This window comes from Bufo bufo, chromosome 1 (genome assembly GCF_905171765.1).
Source record: "Bufo bufo chromosome 1, aBufBuf1.1, whole genome shotgun sequence".
NCBI classification, from domain to species: Eukaryota; Metazoa; Chordata; class Amphibia; order Anura; family Bufonidae; genus Bufo; species Bufo bufo.
The window spans coordinates 314,112,238-314,135,221 of record NC_053389.1 but is presented as its reverse complement, the minus strand read 5'-3'; the positions used below and the strand labels follow the sequence as shown (position 1 = coordinate 314,135,221).

The 22,984-nt window shown below is 41.7% G+C and overlaps 1 protein-coding gene across 3 annotated transcripts in view; it reads right to left on the bottom strand.

The window, feature by feature from the left end:
- The window catches only part of FCHSD1 (FCH and double SH3 domains 1), a 149,246-nt gene that overhangs the window by 66,048 nt on the left and 60,214 nt on the right, over positions 1-22,984 (bottom strand). For all 3 annotated transcript variants that reach the window (XM_040441139.1, XM_040441146.1, XM_040441151.1), the window contains exons 6-10: positions 21,228-21,364; positions 15,310-15,373; positions 12,736-12,864; positions 2,438-2,560; positions 571-666 (exon numbers count right to left, since the gene is read on the bottom strand). In XM_040441139.1, coding sequence (XP_040297073.1) covers positions 571-666; positions 2,438-2,560; positions 12,736-12,864; positions 15,310-15,373; positions 21,228-21,364 — 549 coding nt within the window. The remainder of the gene's footprint in view (positions 1-570; positions 667-2,437; positions 2,561-12,735; positions 12,865-15,309; positions 15,374-21,227; positions 21,365-22,984) is intronic.

The window sequence follows — 22,984 nt, the reverse complement described above, 5'->3', positions numbered from 1 at the left end:
AACGCTGTAAAAAAAAAAAAAAACACAAAAAAAACTTAATAACAAGCAGTAATAGAGTGGCAGTATTGCTGTTTTTCCCATCTCCCTCCCAGAAAAAGTTAATAAAAGTTAATCAGAAAGTTATGTGTACCCCAAAATGGCGCCATTAAAAACTACAACTTGTCCTGCAAAAAACAAGCCCTCATAAAGCTATATAGACGAAAAAAAATTAAAGTTATAGCTCTTGGAACACCACGCTGAAAAAAGGATGAAAAACGCTTGGTCAGTAAGGCCCAAAAGAGGCTGGTCACTAAGGGGATAAACCCATTATTATATTGTAAAAAATAAATAAAAAAATCGCATAAAATTGTACTGCAAGATGTTAACTTCAGGGGAAATAAATATGTATCCGTAGGCAATACCTCGGAGATGCCAGCTCTGCTCATCACATAGGAAGCAGGTGGCAAGCACTGCTGAATAATGAAGGAGGACAGCAATAGAATCAGCAACAAGGGAAGCTAACAAAAGCTTAGGAAAAGCCATTAAAAAGTCAGTTTAACCCTTCACAATCCTGCTAAAACAAGCACATACCTTGTCCGCCCCTGCGGGCTGGAATTTCTGAATGGGTGTTTGGGAAAAAACACTGGTATCTTTCAGGAACAGTTGTAAGTTCTGCTGCCGGGAAACCTGGAGGACACAGAGAGGATGGGACATGCACAGGCTTGTCTGTAAAAGATCTGCAGCCTACATCTTCATAAACCAGAGCCAATATACGGTCAACAGCAAGAGCCTAATATACCATGATAAATAGCAATGAATTCTCCGCTCCCTGCACACTAAGCAATCACAGGCTGCCATAAAACATCCTGGATCAGATGGCAAGACGGATGCTGAGGGTCTGACTTCTGCGCCATGTCCCTGACATATCACTGAAAAGATTGCAGTTGATGAGGTTGTACATTCAAGAGAATTCATGTGGAACAGATATAATTACCGGCAGGTGATAAACACTTTATTATGTCCCCAGTGAGAATGTGATCTAGGGAGGGTAGGAAAATGTTCACTTTATTGCAGGAAGCTGAGGCTTATGGCATTATAGTATAAAATAAGTCCTCTTCATATCTCAGCAGTACCTAAGCAGCGACTTGCATGACCTTGTAAGGCTACTTTTACATCTGCGTTTTGTATTCCGGTTTTGAGATCCGGCAGAGGATCCCAAAACTGGAGCAAAATGCTTCTGCTCTATTTAATACATCAGGATGCGGTTGTATTAAATCGAAACTGAACAAATCGGATCCGGCACTAAAAACAATGTAAATCCGAAAACAAACGGATCTGGCACCATTGTTTTTAGTGCTGGATAGACCGGACACAAAACCATAGCTTGCAGTCACAAAACGGAACAAACCAGAATGGAATGCATCCTGATCTGTTTTGTCCCCATTGACAACGCATGGGGACAAAATGGAAGTGTTTTGATCTGGTTTTGAAAACCGGAAGATCTCAAATCCGGAATACAAAGCGCAGATGTCAAAGTGGCTAAAACAGGGCTTTACCTATTATTGAGCCCATTAACTGGTTTTCTATACTATAGCATGCGGTCTTCCCCAGTAACCATAGTCTACAATCATTTGTAGTCCCCTTCCTCATGCTGCACATATGACATTTTGTAACTGAAACTTTACAGTATGGAGCCATCTCGATCCTGTCTTCTGACGACTGCTCTGATCTTCTTGCTTTCTGCAAGCTGCTTGGCCTCACCTACTGGCTGCTGGGAGAAGGAGTAGCTTCTGGAGACTTAGAGGTGGATAGGCATGGATAGGACTCTTATGTAGAGCAAGAGTCTCCTGGTGGATCCTGCCCAACCATAGCCAAGCTCTGCAGGGACCATGATCACCTACTTCTCACCATAGACGTCCAATAACAATCATTTTGATCATTTTATGGCGGTTACTATAATATGCGGTCTTAAGTTCTGGTAGACCACAAGATATAGTATAAACATCCAGACCAGGCTCTACAGTAGCACCAATATAGTTATGTAAGAAGACAAGGTTTTAGAATATCTAGTGGACAATGTCTCCTTAAATGTTTCTCTACCAGTGTGAATTGCAAGGTGCCATAATAAGGGATTGAAGAGGATTGTGGAAATGATGTAATAGCAGGATATTTTATTATGGAGGCTACTGCATGACACAGACCTTTCTAGCTGCACACACAAAAATACTTTTTCCTTAGGAAAACCACATTTTGATATCCCAGAATATTGTGACTATTAAAAAACCGAACTCTGCTGCACTGACAAACTCAAGTCTGCTTTATCTGAATATGCAATGTTTCATGTTAACTTCATTTGATTATTCTAAAATTCCCCAACCAATTCTCATGGCAAAAATAGGCAACAATACAAAAGAAACAAAAACCATCAGGTTCTAAGGAACAAACCAGCAGCTGTTACCTGAAGAGATGCCTCCAGGGTGTCACGGAACCGTTCTTGAGTGGATCTGCAGGTACTGAGTTCAGTCTTATTGATCAGCGAAAGATAATCTCGCAAGCGCTCATAAAGATCCCCATCCAATACCTACAGATAAATACATTATTAGGCACAGAAAGAATGAATCATTCTACTTTTACAAACACATACTCATGTCTACTAATAGTAGAGAAGGGATAAAGGAGGTGTGTATAAATTATAGAGGTACATAAACCAGATGTTGAATATTTATTTGCTATTTATGTAGTAATCAAAAAATATTATTTTTACTGCAGTACCACAAATTCAACACTGTGTGGCGCCAATCTCTTATTTTTTCACTAGTGTAGACAAACACACTGTCAGCCAGTAAGAGGGAACTTCACATTTCATGATTACTCAACCAACCACATGAACAAACAAGACTTTTGCCAAGAAAAATAGTTTTGTATTATGGATTTTAGATCAGTAGTTATCAAGTAAAGTTACAACGCAAGGTGGAAGTCTGATTGATAGGATCTACATGCTTCTCTCAGTGTTACTGATGCTACTGTATAAATATATAACAAAGGTACAGAAGATATACAGGCACAGTCAAGATAAATCCTAGTAATGTCTACAAATCTGTTCACCTCCCTCAACATACAATTCAAACGGTGGCAAAAGTCCTTCAGACATTTCCCAGAGGGTCATTCTTGCCCCATGTTTTGCAATGGAGAGCAGGCAAGCTATACTCCATCTCAGAAAGAAGAGGTTAAGAACCTCAACATGATTAATATAAGACAGTGTCAGCTGCAGAACATATTGCTGACTAAAGGTAGCTTGATGGTTCAACGACCGATGAACCAATGATTGGCTAGCCAACACGGCCACACACATTTTTGTCCAAATAGACCATCGTTCAAAATGTCCATACATGTTCAAAGGACGTACAATATTCCTGGGAGAGTTCTTTTAAAGTGAGGTCATTCATGGAGAAAAGATTTTTCTTAAGAACAAAAAATCTCTTGTCCAGCTATCAACCAAAACTGTCAGACTCAGCCGACTTCTTTCCAGATGATGACAGCATGACATCAGATGGCCAAAATGACTGTTCATTTTACATACCACGTTAAACAAAATATCATCATATAATTCTGTGATTTGTGCTTGCTGGTCAACTTACTGTTCAGTTGCTTCTTAGCTGTATCTGTCTAAGGGAAAGTTTGGTGATAAACCCTTTGGCCACCATTGCAGCTCCTGTCACCCACCTTCCCTAATTGGTGAGTATACCTAGTTTTGCAGTGATACATGTCCTCCTCCAACATAGCTGCACAACCAGACTGATGGCACCATAACTAGTGGTACCAATTGTAGCAGTAACGTAATAATATAACCCCGGCCCAGATCAATGGTAGCTATGCCATAGGTACAACCTGTACAGGTGAACAGGGGCTCTGTAAGCTAAGGGATCCCCTGCAACCTTACAAGGAAAGTAACACTAAAAATGGCATCAAGGGACTGTGGTCATGATAGCCATGCTTCATGATCCACTAGGTACATGACATGAGGGAGGGGGCTATATGACAGGTACCTCACTGTCAGCAAATTAGATGTTACAAAGGAAGAAGTCCATTTGCTATTCTTGCATGTCGATCACAGAGAGTATGATCTCATTGCATTTTATGGTTGGGGCAAGGTGTCTGCACATATTCTGCATTAAAGCTACTCTCTGAACTAGGTACCCCTGAAGGAGGCTGCTGCTCACATTTCCCTTCCCCACTGGCAGTAAGACCCTGCACAGGGCACCCGAAAATCTGTGTTGGCAAACAAGAGAAGGGACCTGCCTAAAGGGTTTCTACCACCAGAAATACTGTTATGTAGCTGACTGACAGCGATGCGCTAATGTCAGCACTACATAACAGTATGTTTTTTACCTTTCTCCCTGCAGCCGTTAAAATAAGCACTTTTATAATATGCTAATGAGCCTCTAGGTGCTATGTGGGTGTAAAATCAGCACCTAGAGTCTCCGTCTACTCACCCTTTATCCCACCCAGGTCCTCTGTTCTGCCCACCCCGCTCCTCTTGATTGATGGCACGGTACGCCGCATCGCTGCTGAAATCCCGCGCCTGTGCCGTTCACTTCTGTATTCGGCGCAGTGAGTGAATGATGCGCTCCTGGTGCTGGATTCCTCACTGTGCCTGCGCTGACTACGTCACAGTGAGGAAGCCGGCATCAGGAGAGCGGCCTTCACTCACTGCGCCTGCGCCGAATACAGAAGTGAACGGCGCAGCGCGGGATTTCGTCAGCGATGCTGCGTACCGTGCCATCAATTATGAGGAGCGGGGCGGGCAGAACAGGGGACCTGGGCGGGATAAAGCATGAGTGGACGGAGCCTCTAGGTGCTGATTTTACGCCCACATAGCACCTAGAGGCTCATTAGCATATTATAAAAGTGGTTATTTTACAAAAACGGCTGCAGGGACAAATGTCAGAAACATACTTGTAGTGCTGACATTAGCGCATCGCTATATCAGTCAGCTACATATTTCTGGTGGTAGAAACCCTTTAAAGGCCATAAAAAAGATATATCAGGAGGGGAATTTTTAGTCAGTTTTGCAAGAGTCTGTGTTGCAGTAATTTGCACCGTATTTATCAAATGTCCCATGTTGGTTGATAAATTCTCCTTTGAAATGTTACTCCATTTTTACGCTACCTAGTTTCTGGAGTAAGACTGCGATAAATGTGGGACTTTAAAAAGTCAGTTAAAGTCTACCTTAAATCAGTTCAATGGGCTAACCATGTCCACCTCCCCACTGGAGTGAGTGGTGTAAAAATGTAAAAGTTTTTGAGAAGATAAGCCTATTTAAGACTTTTTGAAGCCAGAATTCTGGAGTGCAGGGCTTGAGAAATTCCCTGTGTGTGTGTCCTGGTGTAAACGAGATGTGGTGGACATAATCCCCATTTAGATTTTTGCTTTGAGGCCCCACTCTTCTATGTCTGCCCCTCACTATAAACATACCTATACTACAAAACACACATAAATGCAATTGACTAAAGGATACATAATAATACAGCAATAAACATGTACAGGAAGCAATAAAGGCTAAAATGCCATTACTGGAAGTGAAGAGGTTGTGAGTAAGAAAATATGTCATCGGACATTTCACCTTTCCTATGATCAATATAAAACTAGCTGTATCGCACACAGTGTTACTGGTCCTTCAGCTGCAAGACAAGACTTTCCATTTTTGGCATATGGATTGGATTATTGAATACCGGACTTGTATCAATACTCAGAAGTCTACTAGAAGAGCCGTCCAGTATGTCAGAAGTGAGATTACGATGTACTGTATGGAGTACTGGTATGGTGCCTCCAATATTAACCCCCAATACTGGTTGCAGATTTTTCCAGAATGGAAAACCAGTGACTGACATTTCATTCCATAAAAATATCTTTTTGGTAGCACAAGTAAAAACTCCCCACCGAAAATCGCAGCATGTTCTATATTCACGCAACGCAGTCCCCATAGAAATGAATGGGTCTGCGTGAAAATTGCAAGCATCCCACGTGGTGAGCGCGATTCCATCATCAAAGGTCCTTTGGCAGGTCCTGAAAGAAGAAAAAAGAAAGACGATGTCGGCAGCGCGAATAAGGGGAGTAAATTTTTTTTTTGTTTTTAACCCCTCAGTCCACATTTTAGTAAGCATTCTGTATTAAGAATGCTATTATTTTCCTTTATAACCTTATTATAAGGGAAAATAATAAAATGAATAGAACACCTAACCCAAACCCGAACTTCAGTGAAGAAGTCCGGGTTCAGGTCTGGGTACCACAGTCAGTTTTTTCTCACGCGCATGCAAAACGCATTGCACTCGTGTGGGAAAAACTTAACATCAGAACGCAATCGCAGTCAAAACTGACTGAAATTGCGTGCCTACTCGCGCAGGTTTCCCACAATGCACACGCAACACATCCGGAGCAAATCCGGGACGCCCGTGTGAAAGAGGCCTTATAGCGTATGTTCTTCTCTGTGAGCCAATAGGGCGGTGTTATAACAAAAAGAGCTGGAAAGTTTAACAAACTGAAATTAATAATAATCCCAAAAAAAGCTAGAATTATTGGGAACGATTTAACAAAACTGCTTGAAAGGCAAAGTGGAGGAGTTGCCCACAGCAACCAGTCAGATTCCAGTACTCATTTTAGAGGTCCTTTTAAAAACAACAATCTGAACTGTGGTCACTGTGATAAATCCCTCCCATGAGCAGGAAAATGATAACTAAGTAATTCATGTAAGATATATTTATGATAATCGTAATATATAATTATAAAAATGGAGCTGGACCAGTTAACCCCTTAGTGACCACCAATACTCTTTTTACAGCGGTCACTGTACCATAACATCTGCGCTCCTATTTTAATGACCCGGACCAATAGGAGAGCTGATCTGGGCTGTTTAACCCCTTACATGCCCGGGAATAGCATCTGCAGCATGTAAGCGGTTACAGATGGTGCAGACTCCCTTTGTCTCCCATCGGCACCCCACAAATGAAATCACTGGGTGCCAATGTCAGTGCAGTTAGGCCTGGGGCCTTCACTAGGTGTTTCCCAGCAGGCAGCACCTCTCTGGGATCTGCACCCATTGTCTGATAGGTACGGATCCCAGAGGTGGGACCTGCACCTATCTCGAAAAACCGGCAAAGTCCCGGAGGGTGCACCGTGCATGTGTGGCCGCCCTCCATTCATTTCCGTCATCCACATCGAAATTAATGGGAGCAGTGGCCGCGCAAGCGCAGTGTGCTCCCATTCATTTCTATGGGGATTCCGAGACTGCTGGCCACAACTTTTCCAGCCTCGTGTTAGGCTTCGTTTTAGAGATAGGTGCTGTGATACCAAGCACAGCCTTTATACAATGTACAGCGCTGTTCTTGATGAGCACAGAGAAGGCAGTGGTGCTCACAGGAGCGCCGGAGCCTTCACAAACAGCTGATTGGCGGGAGTCCCAGGTAGCGGACCCCCATTGATCAGATACCGGTGACCTATCCAGAGGATACGTCATCAGTATATAAGACTCAGAAAACCCTATTAAGCTTTTGGGTCAGCTCCAGTATGCTCAAGCTGGAAGTCAATAGGTATTATATAGAATGCTTGTAATATCAGACGCAGTAAAGTGCGCAGGATGGACCTCCTTTAGCGCACAATCTAAAATCTAGCCGCATTCATATAATATAAGGAGTCATGGGTGTTTCCTGTGCAGTCATGTCATTGTTTCACAATGTTACACGCACTTACGTGGCATTTTTAAAGAAAAGAGTTGGTAAAAAAGAAAATGTGCAGACATCTTACTGAGGTACCAAGCCATATCCCCCGACAAATCAAGATTTGATTCCTAATAATAGCATAACCAATAAACCCCCCACCATGATGCACGTGTACGTCTTAGTGGTAAAAGGGGTTAATTTTACAAAGGTGGAATCTAATTGGTTACTCTGGACAACTAAGCCACTTTTCCTTTGCACCAGCTTTGATAAATCTCCCCCAATGGTCCAAGGTCAAGATTTTACTGTTACATATTATTGTTATGGCGCCCTCTGGTGTTCTTTTGTTTCCCTCTCAGAGCAGCCAATGTGTCCAGTGCTAGTGAGATAAAGGTACTTTTAGTGTGCTGCTTCTTATTCACAAAATCAAGAATGCTTCTGCTGCCCATGTACAAGAGCATGTGTGACCACTGCCACTGGACACCATAACAAGTAAGTAACAGCAATATCTACAGACAAGATTCATTATAAGACAAATCTAACTAGGTTACAGTGGCTCTACCAACCTAGAATTATGGTATAGGTGCACTCTCCCCGACACACCCACTATCAAATTAACAAAGAAATGAGAATATATGGGTTGGAGGGCACTCGGTTATCTTGTGTTGAATAGAGTAGTCAGATGCGTATTTGTAAAAATATATATATATTTTTATTACCAAGAAAACATAAAAATGGATACAAAAATAAGAAAAATTTAAAATTCGGATAAAAACAGGGGCGTAGCTATATGGGAAGCAGGGGAAGCGGCCGTTTTAGGGCCCAGACCCACAACGTGCACCCTCAGGAGGAAGTCTAAAAGATTTTATTGTCAGGGTTCCCTCAACAGTATTATACAATTACTTTATATACAGTGATTGTAGGAAACGGACGGAGTGGCTACCAGGCCTTGTCTGAGAGCTCAGTCCTGACTAGCCACAGGAGTGGGGGTTGCGTATAGTTTGGGGGTTGCAAAGAAGTTTCTGGGGTGGGGGGGGGGGGGGCGTTCAAAAATTTGCTGTGGGGCACAGTCAATTGTAGTTATGTCACTGGTTGCGCGACTTATTCGCCGTGCAGATCTTCCCTTATACTATCTGAACACATATGTAAATACTGTATTTACTGTTTTATAGGCAGTGTCCAAAATTTGCAAAGTTTTGGGAAATTGGTGCATTTGGGAATTCTCTGAAGTGATTTTACAAAGTAATCAGCCAGAATGAAGAAGTGTTAGCTCATTGTCTGTAGTCTGTATGGTATTACATTCAATATGGCTGCTGTCATGTTGAGACTGCTTGTGATGTCATCATTAGAATCCTGGCAGATGACTCACCTACTTGTGATGTCATAATGGGGTATATATTGAGATGATGCACTGACCCCAGCCTCAGTCTCACCATTAGGGGTAGTCTGATGAGCAGCACAGGACCAGATCGGGTAAGTTTGGCCACTTTTCTCTTGTTTGGTAATTGTTTTGCTGATCTTTATTTTCTTTCTCTTCCATACAATGTGAGAGCTGTGTGTGACCCTCTCCAACCTCCAGAATCTGCCTGAGGTCCGACACTCAACCTACTCCAATGGAAAAATCCCAGGTGAAAGTGAAGATGGAGCCTCCGCCTCCCTTCAAGGGCCAGAGCCACAGAAATTCAAGACCATTTTATAATAAATAAAAGGTTTTTGTGTGTGTTTCTTTAAAAAATATGATTATTGTGTTTTTTTCCTTAAATACTGTACTAAATTGTGCCATTTCTCATGCGCCCCTGTTTTCTTTAAGTATCCTAGGGCTACTTGAATGGGGAAGCAGGGGGAGAGGCTGCTTTGGGTCAAGGGGCCCATCTGGAGTAATACCAAAAGATTTTATTGTCAGGGCCCCCACAAAAGTATTACACAATGACATTATGTAAATCTACATACAATGAGCAAAAATATAAACGCAACACTTTCGGTTTTGCTCCCATTTTGCATAAGCTGAACTCAAAGAAATGAAACATTTCCTACATACACAAAAGACCCATTACTCTCAAATATTGTTCACAAATCTGTCTAAATCTGTGTTAGTGAGCACTTCTCCTTTGCCGAGATAATCCATCCCACCTCACAGGTGTGGCATATCAAGGTGCTGATTAGACAGCATGAATATTGCACAGGTGTGCCTTAGACAATTTATTTGGTATCACTGTAATGGTACTGACCCACAGAATAAAGTTATCACATCACGTCCACTGTATAGCGGATGCTCGAAAAACGAAACACAATTTTTTTTTCTCTTTTCCCCAAAAAAACTATTCTGAAATTATTTTCAATACACTATATGTACACCAAAATAGTGGCAACAAACAAGTCCACATATGGCTGTGCATGAGCGGTACTCCTGCCTCCATGCTGTGGTAAATGGACAGCATGTCGGTGAGGCAGTTGCTAACACCATGGATAGTACCATGCACAGGGCCAGGCTTTCAGTACCAATAACAGTAATGTAACCGAATGGTGAATCCATCAATCAAGGCCAAGAAGCAGAGAGCTGGAGCACTTGTGGCGCTTCGGACTGTCCTTGGGGAAACTGCAACCTCATTAGTATAATTGATTATAGCTGTTCAATGATAAGTCTCTCTTCTAACCCCTACCCAGCACTGTTATTGTTTAGGAGCCACAAAGGGCCTGACAGACTCCCTTTAAAGGGGGTTTTCCATTACAATAGCCTATCCCCTATTCAGGACAGGGGATAAGTGCTGCTGACTGGAGCGAAAGACAAGCATGTATGTCTGTCACTCCATTCAACTCTATGGGACTGCTGGTGATAGCCGAATACAAGCACTGGTCAAATGGTGGAACACAGGCCCCTGTTCTAATGATTAGTGGGGGCCCAAGCTGTCGGACGTGCCAATCAGTCATTTATCCCTATCCTGTAAACTGGGTACAAGTTCTTATAATAGGACAACCCCTTGAAGGGGTTAGAAAAAACAGCTTATCAGCTGTTTGATTAGGGTGTGGGGCTCGAGTGATTTATCAAACTGGTGTTAAAGGGTTTGTCCCATGAAAAATATTCTACAGTTTTCAAACCAGCACTTGGATCTGAATTCTTTTTTAACTGCATGTATTAAAAAATTTAGCATAGCCACTGAGTTATCTAATAAAATGTATCTGTATGGCGCCACCTGTTACTTTTTTTTTTTCTTCTTTCTTTGTCCTGCTCGCTGAGATGGCCGCACATGCTCAGTTTCATCCTTCAACTGCCCCCTGAGCTGTGATAGGCAGGGCATGGACACGCCCCCTGAGCTGTAGCAGAAAAGACACTCCCCTTGAGCTGTCAGCTTGATATAAATCTAGAAGAATGAATGGGGAGATCTCTGGATCCATGTGAGGTACAGGGCTGGTTCTAGCTTTATTAAAAAGAGACTGTCATGTACTATATGATGTCTTTTTTTACATTAGTCATGAGATAACCCCTTTACTAAAAACTGGCTTAGTTGCCCATTGCAGCCAATCAGATTCCACCTTTCATTTTCCAAAAGAGCTCTTAAAAATGAAAGGTGGCATCTCACTGGTTGCTGTGGGCAACTAAGCCAGTTTTCCTTTACACCAGTTTTGGTAAATCTCCCCCAATTCATTATATTTGTACAATTCATTCAAGTGAAAGGAGATTGAGCTGTAATAGCAAGCACAGGTCTGATTCCCCGCTTCCCGACGATCAGCTGCTTCATAGTAACTTGGGCACTGGAAGTCAGCACCAGAACTACACATTGTGCACAGGATGGACCTTGTTACTGCAGTTCCATCCACTACACATGGGAAAGAGCTGTGTATTTCTGGCACCAGAGCTCTGAAACAGCTGGTTTGCGGGGATGCAGTTATTGAATATCCGTCAATCAGATATTGGTGGCCTTTCCTAAGGATAGGTGTTCTGTCCCCAGATTCAGATCCAGTTGTTTCTGTGTGTTTATCAGTTGACATTGCATTTAACTGTGTAGTAATTCATTTGCATTACATTGTCTGGTAACAGCACCATCTACTGATGAGTTCATGTATCTCATCCAGCCTGTTTTTCCTATGCATTATGGGTTTTCTGCCCTATTCTTCTGTTATTCAGCCTGTTTTTAAGCATTTACCACAGTTTATGCATGTTACTTGTATCTGATAGCTTATTACTATTGTATTACCTCATGTACTGCGTGTATAGCAGATTATTCTGTGTCTTATGCCATGTTCCATGGATATTTATGCTCTAAATACTACGGTTTTATTCTGTAGTTTCACCTTTCCTGTCAATCTACTAGCAATAAAGAGAACGTTAAAGCTGAACAGTCTCTTTTTCTCAGAAGACAGAAGGTTTAGCTACATGTCAGATTACACACCGTGCTAACGTGTATGAGGACAGTATAACAGGCGATCAATAATAAAATAGTGGATCACACAGTTATGGTTACTCTAGAAATGTAGCAAACCCCTTGGTGACCAAGTTACAAACATAGTACAAACATCAGAACTAACATGGTGTCTTCCTGAACCAGAAAAAGATAACAAGATAATTATGGGGCACAATTAAATGAGAAAACAACAGAAAGACTGTACAAAGTTATTACACATCATTTTTATTATCGACTGGTGGTACACATTGTAAAACCAGCTGAAGTTTGAGATCTGGCGGGGATTCTAATTGTAAAACTATTAATACACTATGTAGTATTTTATCACAATTACATCACTGTATGTGGATGTAACAGAAGACAAGCAGCATGTCCATGTGAACAGGCTGCTAAAAAACCTCATTCTGTACAACACAATGTCCAGTCACTACAGTATATAACCACAGCAGAAAAACTGGAAAAAAAAGAAAACCTAACAAAAACAAAAGAAATGTGACCAGAAAACAGACTCCAAAAAGCTCATAATTTATTACATTTATAATGTAATATATGTATAATGTAAATGTGTAAACTATAGTTTTCCTAAAAGTACCGTACTTATTTCAAGAAAAAAAAAAAAGAAGAAAATATTTCAAATGACCAACCTTCATGATGTCTGGCAGGTGAGACTGGTAGTAAAGATCGAGATGGGCGTTTGCAGCAGTCAAGGCAAAAAGGTATTCATTCCGTGCCTCTGCCAACTGCTGTGTGCAGTCCGACAACTGTGCTGAAAACTAAGTGGAAATAAATTATATGAAATGCGGAAACGGACTACGTTTCGGATACACTAAAAATGTCCAAGTCATGGAGAGTCAGTTATATGTCCCAGTAGTGTGAAAATATAAGGGAAGTGGCCTGTTCTAGACAGTCCCATTTATGATAACATAATGACTTCATCAGCCATCAGCTGTAATTTGTGCAGGAAGAACCTGACAACAAGCGTTAAATTTGCCTGCAGCGCCACCACAGGAGAAATGTAAAATTATACCGTTCTTATAAAAATGAACTGGCCATACACGTAATATATGTGCTTGCCAGTCCTGCAGTTAGAGAGGTGCTGAATGCATCTACTATGGCTAGTAAATTGTTTTGAATGAGAGACTCGTCTCTATTAACACAGAAAACGCTAATAGGGTACATACAACTACTAAAGTGGCATGAAAAAACAAAAACATTCTTTAGCAAGCATAAATTTCCCTCAAGATGCGTAAGGAACTTGACATTTAAAAGAGTATTACATGACTTTAATACTGAAGACCTAGCCTTAGGCTAGGTCATCAATACCAGATCAGTGGGGGTTAGACTCATAGCACCACCACCGATCAACTGGATGAAGTAGCCACAGCGTTCCGTTCATTGTATAGTGGATATGAATGGTATTGCAGCTCTCATTCACCTGAACAGGAGAAGGATACAGTATCAATGACGGCCACCAACCAATGAGTTGTGTGTTCCAGTATTAGCGGGGGGTATGGGCTGTATGGTTTGGAGTGAGGAAGGAAATCAGAGTATATCTAGAGAAAAATCACACAAGCATGGGGAGAAGGTGCAGACTCCATGCAAATGGTGCCCCTGGTATAGCTTAAAGGGGTTTTCCGGGAATTAAGAAAATGAAAATACTTAAATACTACTTCATTATAAATATATTACCAAATACCTTTCATTAGTTAAAATGGCTCGTTTTGTCTGCAATCATTAGGAAAAATGAAATGGCCGCCATCCTACTAGTCCACACAAAACCTACTATAACTTAGTCGCCTCATTTGCATATGAGACGACCGAACAGCGTGGAGAAAAGCGGGCGAACGGAGGGTCCATTTGAAAAAAAAAAAAAGGTGTACTGACATCTGTGGCAGCAGCCGTTATGGTAATGTAAGAAGTTCTGACTCTTTTTTCTCATGAAAGGTCCTCTTTAAGTATTATCATTTTCTTAATTCCCAGAGAACCTCTTTAAAGGGGTTTTCCGGGATTTTGATACTGATGACCTATCCTTAGGATGAGTCATCAGTATCTGATCGGTGGGGGTCCGACACCCAGGACCCCCTAACAATCAGCTGTTTGAGAAGGCACTAGCGCTCTTATGAGTGTTGTGGCCTTCTCTATGCTCATCAAGCACAGCGCTGTACATTGTATATCGGCTGAGGGTGATACCAAGTGCAGCCACTATACAATGTACGGGGTTGTGCTTGATCAGCACAGAGAAGGCTGCAGTGCTCATAGTCAGACAAGCCATAACATAACTAAATTAATAAAAACAAGTTATTCTCACCCCTTTCTCCAGCACGGTTCTCTGTGGTGCTGGTCCGCTTCTCCTGACACTGTTTGTTTACATCAGTGGTGACATAGCGGGATGCAGCATGTGACCGCTGCAGCCAATAACTGTCCTCAGCGGCCTACGTCACTGTGCAAGTCACCAACACTGTCATGCGCACAGTGATATGCAGGCGTACGGAACATCACTGCTGCAGCCAATCACTTTCCTCGGTGGTAGTCCACGGAGGCCAGTAATCTGTTACAGCGGTTACAAACAGCGTGTAAGTAAACAGGAGAACCAAACCAGTACACAGAGAAGAGAGTATAGTATAGGGGAGAGTATAACTTTTTTTAAGTCATTTTAGGTCTGATATATTCAATTTTCTTGGATAAGCCTTTGAAACCCCAAACCTCCAACGCAGCAGTGCCAGTCATTGCCCCAGTGTAGTCTTCCTGATGGGCAGTGATAAGTTTCAATAACTTGATTGATTTTTAACAATTAATTCTTATTCACTATATAATGAAAAGTTCTGCAATTTTCACATTGAATTTAAATTCTTTACACAATCTCTACTTGCAGTCAGTGAATGTAAACAGCCACTGTTTACATCCAGAGGATGGTGGCTTATGCTGATCATGTCCAAATGACCTAAGTGCACAGGTCATCATAAGAAAACCAGATTAAATGACGAATATACATAGGCGGGTGCTTCATATCATTAGTCTTTAGCACCTGAAGACGGCGGTATCTGGCTGTCTACTGAGGGTTTCTAGGCTGCTGGCACTAATCCTGGCTTTAATTTGTCATGTACTTTACTCAGGTCTTTAGAATAATCATCGGCTGAACGCTGTAACAAGTAAACCAGATATATTAAACTCTTGTCTCCTGCCAGGAAACTATTCCAGGATCTTAATATTCTTTATACCTTGGCACTGAGCTTCTGCAGACTTGCTTTAGAGTGAAATATTCCATGGTCGCTCTTCTTTAACCTGGTGAGAATAGCACATGTAAGACTGGATCACCCAGATGGCACTGACATATATGAAAATCCTTTAATATTTCTAATGGCTGACTTCCCAATATGTAGTTAAAGGGGTTGTGCTATCATGGTAATCATCAAGCACCTTTAGGAGTGAAGCTGGTCTGACAATCCAGGTAAAGGCATTCCTGACAGAATTTATACATTTAAAGGCTATGTACACCTTCGGGGTAAAAATTTTTTTTATTTTTTTTTATGATTGCATTCTACTCCTTTTGGGCTTAAAATAATTTTTCCAATTGGTCTTTATTAAAAATATTCAGCAGCTTTGTCATAAAGGGAGAACTGTTTGTCTAGCTGTGATAATCATACTTTTACTTTCACTTTGTGCCTGTCATCTAAGGCCCCTTTCACACGAGCGAGTTTTCCGCGCGGGTGCAATGCGTGACGTGAACGCATTGCACCCGCACTGAATCCGGACCCATTCATTTCTATGGGGCTGTGCACATGAGCGGTGATTTTCACGCATCACTTGTGCGTTGCGTGAAATCGCAGTATGTTCTATATTCTGCATTTTTCACGCAACGCAGGCCCCATAGAAGTGAATGGGGCTGCGTGAAAATCGCAAGCATCCGCAAGCAAGTGCGGATGCGGTGCAATTTTCACGCACGGTTGCTAGGAGACGATCGGGATGGGGACCCGATCATTATTATTTTCCCTTATAACATGGTTATAAGGGAAAATAATAGCATTCTTAATACAGAATGCATAGTACAATAGGGCTGGAGGGGTTAAAAAAAAAAAAAAAATTATTTAACTCACCTTAATCCACTTGTTCGCGCAGCCGGCATCTCTTCTGTTTTCATCTGTGAGGAATCGGACCTTTGATGACGTCACTGCGCTCATCACATGGTCTGTCACATGATCCATCACCATGGTAAAAGATCGTGTGATGGACCATGTGATGAGCGCACTGACGTCATCAAGGGTCCTATTCCTCAAAGAAGAAGACAGAAGAGAAAGGCCGCTGCGCGAACAAGTGGATTAAAGTGAGTTAAATTATTTTTTATTTTTTTTAACCCCTCCAGCCCTATTGTACTATATATTCTGTATTCAGAATGCTATTATTTTCCCTTATAACCATGTTATAAGGAAAAATAATACAATCTACACAACACCGAACCCAAACCTGAACTTCTGTGAAGAAGTTCGGGTCTGGGAACCACATTCAGTTTTTTATCACGCGCGTGCAAAACACATTGCACCCGCGGGATAAAAACTGAACGGAACGCAATCGCAGTCAAAACTGACTGCAATTGGGTACCTACTCGCGCGGGTTTGCCGCAACGCATCCGGACCTTAACCGGACATGCTCGTCTGCAAGGGTCCTAATAACCCTTATCTCTAAATTACTAATTGCTGAAAAACACCTATTTAAGCTGCACTCTTATCAGTAAGAGAAGAATTAAGCTATAATGAATGAGTGTTTACAAGGTCAGAGATCAGAGATAAGGAGCTGCCTAAGGAAACACAATAAAAACACAGAGCATGCTACTAGAGAATGCCAAGGCTGTACAGAGAAAGGGGCTCAACATTTTTAATAAAGACCAATTGAAAAAAAAAAGAATTTTAGCTCAAAATGAGTACAATGCTTTAATAAAAAATGACCCCAAAGGTGTCTATAGCCTTTAAGTGCAAAACTGAAACATTACACAGTCACAATAGTCACAAACGATCATCTCCTCGGTATTGTAAAATAGCCCAGTGGGGACCATTGTAAGGGCATATACCTTTAAACATTTACAATGGTCCCCAACCTGTAAAATCGTCAACTGTTGTGAAACTAAAGTCCCAGTATGCTCAGAAATCCACAAACCTTCAAAGCATGTTGGGATTTGCAGTTTTACCACAACTGGAAAATCACACATGGCAGTCCAGCAGTCAACCCCTGAATAGGAATATATACTTAAAGGGGTTCTGCACTTTGTTTTAACTGATGATCTATCCTCTGGATAGATCATCAGCATCTGATCGGCGGGGGTCCGACACCATTCAAGTGAACAGAGCTTAGCCTCGCCCACGCTAGTTGATACTAGTCGTGACCAGGGCTGTGGAGTCGGTAGATAAATGCTCCGACTCCGACTCCTCAGTTTTTGGTACCTCCGACTCCTCTGTATTTAATATGCAAATGTATTTTATACATTCCTTGAAGGAAAGAAAAGCAACATACATGTCATTACCACAGAACTACTGGCTAGGAAGCCAACAGTCTACTGTATTGAACCGTTTAAGCAAAAGAAACACAATGAAAACAACAAAGTTTTATTTAATTTTTTTATCAAGTGGCTGGATAGTAGCAGCAGGCATAAACATCAGGAATAGGAACTTTACCAGTTCAAAAATGGTGCTGCTGCTGCCTTCTCCTTTGTGTGCTGATCTTCTGCTGAAGATAGGGCAGTGGGAGGATCCAGGAAGGGGCATTTATTGTAAAACATGATTTCCCTAGTAGAATCCCATAGTCATGTTTAAAGTTTAAGCTAACAATCTGAGTTTACAAGTTTTTATAGCCTTAGCTGAATGACAGCAGTTTATCAAATGGTTTACAGCTTCAGTCTTGAACTATTGACTATCCATTCCCTTCAGTTATACAAGTGTCTAGTCCTGCAAAAAACATATCTACTTAATCAGTTATCAGTGAAAGGCTAGGTTAACCATGGGCGTTGCGTTCTCTGTAACAGCGGAACACAACACAATGGAAAGTATAAGTATTGCCGCTCCTTAACTGTGCGTTGCGTGGCATATAGTGAAGCATATGAAAAGCATGCTTCTTCACGGTCACTTAACGTGTTCGTTTTGCCATAACGTGACTCACTGCATGGATTGGCCTTTATTCTTACAGTAGAGAAGTAATTAATTATAACTTTTTGTGAATTGGGACATTTAAAACTTGCTTTTTTTATTTTTTATTCCAATTTAAATTTAGTAGGTGTCGGAGTCGGTTCATTTTTGCCAACTCCAATTCCAGGTACCCAAAATTGCCTCCGACTCAGACTCCTCGACTCCGACTCCACAGCCCTGGTCGTGATGTCACTGGGCCAGCAGTAAACAGTGAGAAGGCCGCGGCGCTGCTGGAGCGCCGCTGCCTTCTCAAACAGCTGATCGGCAGGGGTCCCGAGTGTCGAACCCCGCCGATCAGATGCTGATGATCTATCCAGAGGATAGATCATCAGTTAAAACAAAGTGCAGAACCCCTTTAAAACACATAAATGAGCTTTATGTATATAAAGTAATACTAACATAGGCATTGATAGCTCCCAGTGAATTGTTCTTCTCACAGTTCCCTGTTTTGAAACACTGCTGCCAAATACCCGATGAACGAGCAAACGTTCGTTCATTGGGCAGTGCAAATCTTTCAACGGGTTTAAAAATTATTTTTTTGCAGGAGACAGAATGTGGTGTCTAATCACGATTTGCTACCAGCAAACATTGATTCAGTATAGGGATGAGCGATGGCATTCGTGATCGCTCCTCCCTATACTGAGGAGGAGATCGCTGCATGTAATAGCAGCAGTCTCCTCCGCTGATGAAGCGACCTGTGTAACTTTTTTGACTCCTAACTCACTGAGAGTCTAGGGCTGTGATGGCTAACCTCCGGCACTCCAGCTGTGGTAAAACTACAACTCCCAAGATGTACACTTGCTTGGCTGTTCTCAGAACTCCACAGAAATGAATGGAGCATGCTGGGAGTCGTAGTTTCACCACAGCTGGAGTGCCAGAGGTTAGCCATCACTGGTCTAGGGGAATTAAAGAAGCACTCTGGGGTATTTCTTTTTTATTTTACATATATTACTAAATCAGCATCAATTTTCTAGCAGTGTAATTTATCTCACCCTAACTTTGTTGCATCCATAAATTTTTAACCTTTTCATTACGGGAACCTGGTCACATGACCTCAAGTCTGACTGCTTGCTTTAATGTGTAAACAGGAACTCAGTCTCTACCAATAGCTGACTTCCTGTGAAATCAAATCCCCCTGGCAGCTCTCAGGCACCCCCCTGCCCCACACCCCTCTGTATATTCCTTAATTCTATTGAAGATACAACAACTTTATCTAAAGGACCAGGAGTGCAGATATATAGTAGGTAAATATATACAGAGTTTAGCTACAGTTATATAAACCTTCTGACTCACACTGCCTGTACTATCTGTGTGTGCTGACTCTCCAGTATAGTTATATGGGATGTAGCTTCACACTGGTCTCCCTGCCGCTTGCATGTAAGAGCTGACAGAGGTGAGAGATGACAAGGCAGAGAGGGCAGACAGGCTGAAGCTGCATCACATAGGAAAACATGGAGACTGCAGTGTGAGGGGACAGCAGCTCTAATCTGTCATGGCTGCCCTGAGAGGACACAGAGCAATGCAGTGTGGTGTAAATCCACCCCCTCTGTCTCTGCAAAGCTAGGCATGATGGGAAATATAGGATTTATTAGGAGATGGAATCAATATGACTGACAACCCACTAATTACATATCAAATAAAACAGGTATACACAAGGCATACACAAGCACCTCTTATTCTTTATTAATGGCTTATCCTGCACTATATAGGCAAATAAATATAGGCTTCTTTAAGTGTTCCCTTCTGGAGACCACCAAGTTGGTGTAGGGAGTTGTATAGGTCAGACAATGCTCCCTGGGAACAAAGGAATGCAAATAAGCTCTTAAAAGTGTCAGTCTTGCTCAAAGAGGAAACATCTGCTTCAAAGCATCTCAGATATCTGTACATACTCATTTTGCAATCGGCATTAAGCACAAACTACTAAACATGAAATATGAAATACATAAGTGCAAACTGTGCAAGGCCCTCACAACTTTTTTAAGTGCCTCTTGGAACCCAGCCATAAAGCTAACAGCATGTTTGTAAATGTTATTTGATGCTGTCTTTTTGGCTTGTACAAAGCTAGTAATGAAATAAAAAGTGAGCCTTAAGCCAAAGATGAACAAGAGGAGTGAGTCTATAATGACAAATATACATATAGCACAAATGCTGGGATTAAAGTAGTCATATATTTATCCGCTCACATGCCACACAAGTTTCTCAAGCTTACATCCTATATACAGCAGGTTGGTACTTGCCAAGGAATAGGATAGTGTCATGGAAGCGTGCTGTATTCCTATGCAAGCACTACCTTTATAGGCTCTACTGGGAGAACTTACTAATGGAAGTAAGGTAATAAAATAACCATATAAAAGTTTACAAAAAAAGGATGGAAGCTTGTGACCCATCCACTTGGATCTAGGTAAGAAAAAAAAACATCGAAATGTGTCTGCTGTCATTGTCCAAACTTAGGGTGCATTCACACGACCGTAAGTGTTTTGCAGTCCGCAAATTGCAGATCCGCAAAACACGGATACCGTCCGTGTGCGTTCCCCATTTTGCGGACCGTACATGGCCGGCGCTATATAGAGAATGCCTATTCTTGTCCGCAACCGCGGACAATAGGACATGCTCCATATTTTTTTGCAGAGCCGCGAACGGAACAATGGATGCGGACAGCACACGGTGTGGTGGCCGCATCTTTTGCGGCCCCATTGAAATGAATGGGTCCGTACCCGTTGCGCAGAATTGCTGAACGGATGCGGATCCACTTATACGGTTGTGTGAATGCACCCTAAACCAGGACAAACCTTGTATTTGCAGCAGTAGACTGTGATGTCACTATAATAACCCGTTGTTTTGCGTGACTCACACTGGCATCTTCCATGATGAAATATTTACAATGTTGCATATCTTAAAACAAATATTTACATAACAAAGCATAAAATAGATAACTAAAAACCTACATGTACGTTTTCCCATCTCACCTGGCTTCAGCATCAGCAGCCTTCTCTTTTGCCACTTCACTGACACGTTCCATGTGGACGTAACGCTTCTTGGTTTTGCTGACTTCTTTCACAGTGTCCAGTAATTCATTCTGAACTTTCAGGAGCTGCTCTATGCTCTGGCAAATTAAGGAAAGAAACTACTGAATGAGTTAATGTAAAGGAAGAATCGCACAGTACAGTATGTGAACGTGAAAGCTCCTTTATAATAGCTAATGGACAAAATATTGAAAGGTAGTAATTACTACAATGATCCATGCTGCACTCAATGAGGGGAAAACCTCCATCAGTGGAATATTACTAGCACTGGGTCCTCGTCCCCATATTTATCTCTAGGACCCAAAGAACCAGAAGGAATAACAAGACAGAATATGTATTAATATATATTTTTATTGGCTGTTTAACATTTTATTTATAGAGAATCTGTCACCTCTGGCAGTACAGTAATATTTGTATGGAACACTTTTTACTGACTCCAGATCAATAAGTTGTATGTCAATATTCATTCCCATTCTCCTGCTATGTGTCCACAAACACTGCATGCGCACATAATGGGGAGGACTCCAGGAGAAGTCCTCTCTATGCATTCCATGGCCATTTTATGAGCGCATAGTTGTGCAATAGGGGTAATTATCGACATACAAATTACATATCTGGAATTATTCTACTTAATATGGCTTGCCAGGGGTAACAGATTTGATTTAACAAACTTATTCCAGCCTGGAGTGTACAAACGGGAAGAGGAGGAAGAGCAAATAGGAAAGGGAGAATAGTTCACTGTGGGTTTGCATCTGCCAAAGTAGGTATCCATAAGTTCTTATAGACCCCCAGGGGGTCATTTACCAGCTGATATACTGTCTGGCGTACATCTGCTGGGTCTTAAAAAAAAAAGAGTGGCGTGGGCCCATTTCATTTATAATTTTCTATGCCTGTTTTAGGTGTAGAAAACGTTCTAAAGCTACTCCAGCAAGGAAGCAGATCCACCGCCAGGAGTATTAAATGACCCCATTAGTGTCTTGAAAAAAATGTCCTTTTGAATTTGAGAAAGTTATCGCCAAGTAAGTGGGAGGGCGAGATTGTTTTCTCAGAAAGTATGCATAAGATTTCCTCTGGACCTTTTATATTGGGGAGGTGGGTTTAAGGATAGGGTAGGAAGAATTACGGACCTTGGTTACCAAGAATTTAGGTATCAACAGAAGTACTTAGGATTAGTCCAGACTGTTTTAGATGTAGCGGGTCAATACTTATCCTTGACTACATCAGCCCAGTCTGGTGCCTGAAAGTCACGAAAGTGATACACAGAATTTTTCCCGTTTTAACCAGTTATTAATAAATTTATTATTTTCTTTTAAATACGTTCTTCAAGCAGTGTGATATGTATATTCTTAAGTGAACGTACACCCTAGTATCTTTACCGTGTGAGACAATCAACAGAAGTACTGCCATCTGGATCTGGTTGTGCATGATTTAGTGGTTAGGCCAGTAGTGGAGTAGCTATCATGGTGTAAATGGTGTATTGAAAACCGTTGTGGTAAAGTATTGATAAAATAGAGCTGTGAGGAATATGGATTATCATTTATTGGCAGCCCTGATTGTCATTTGATTCACCTTTTGGCATGTACACAGTCAGTGTACATGCAAAATATGTTCCCACCCCCAGCCTTCTGATTGTCAGCTAGCAAGGGAGAAAGCCCCAGGGGTCCAGGCTTCAAGGAGGCCCAAGGTGGATAAAGTCACAC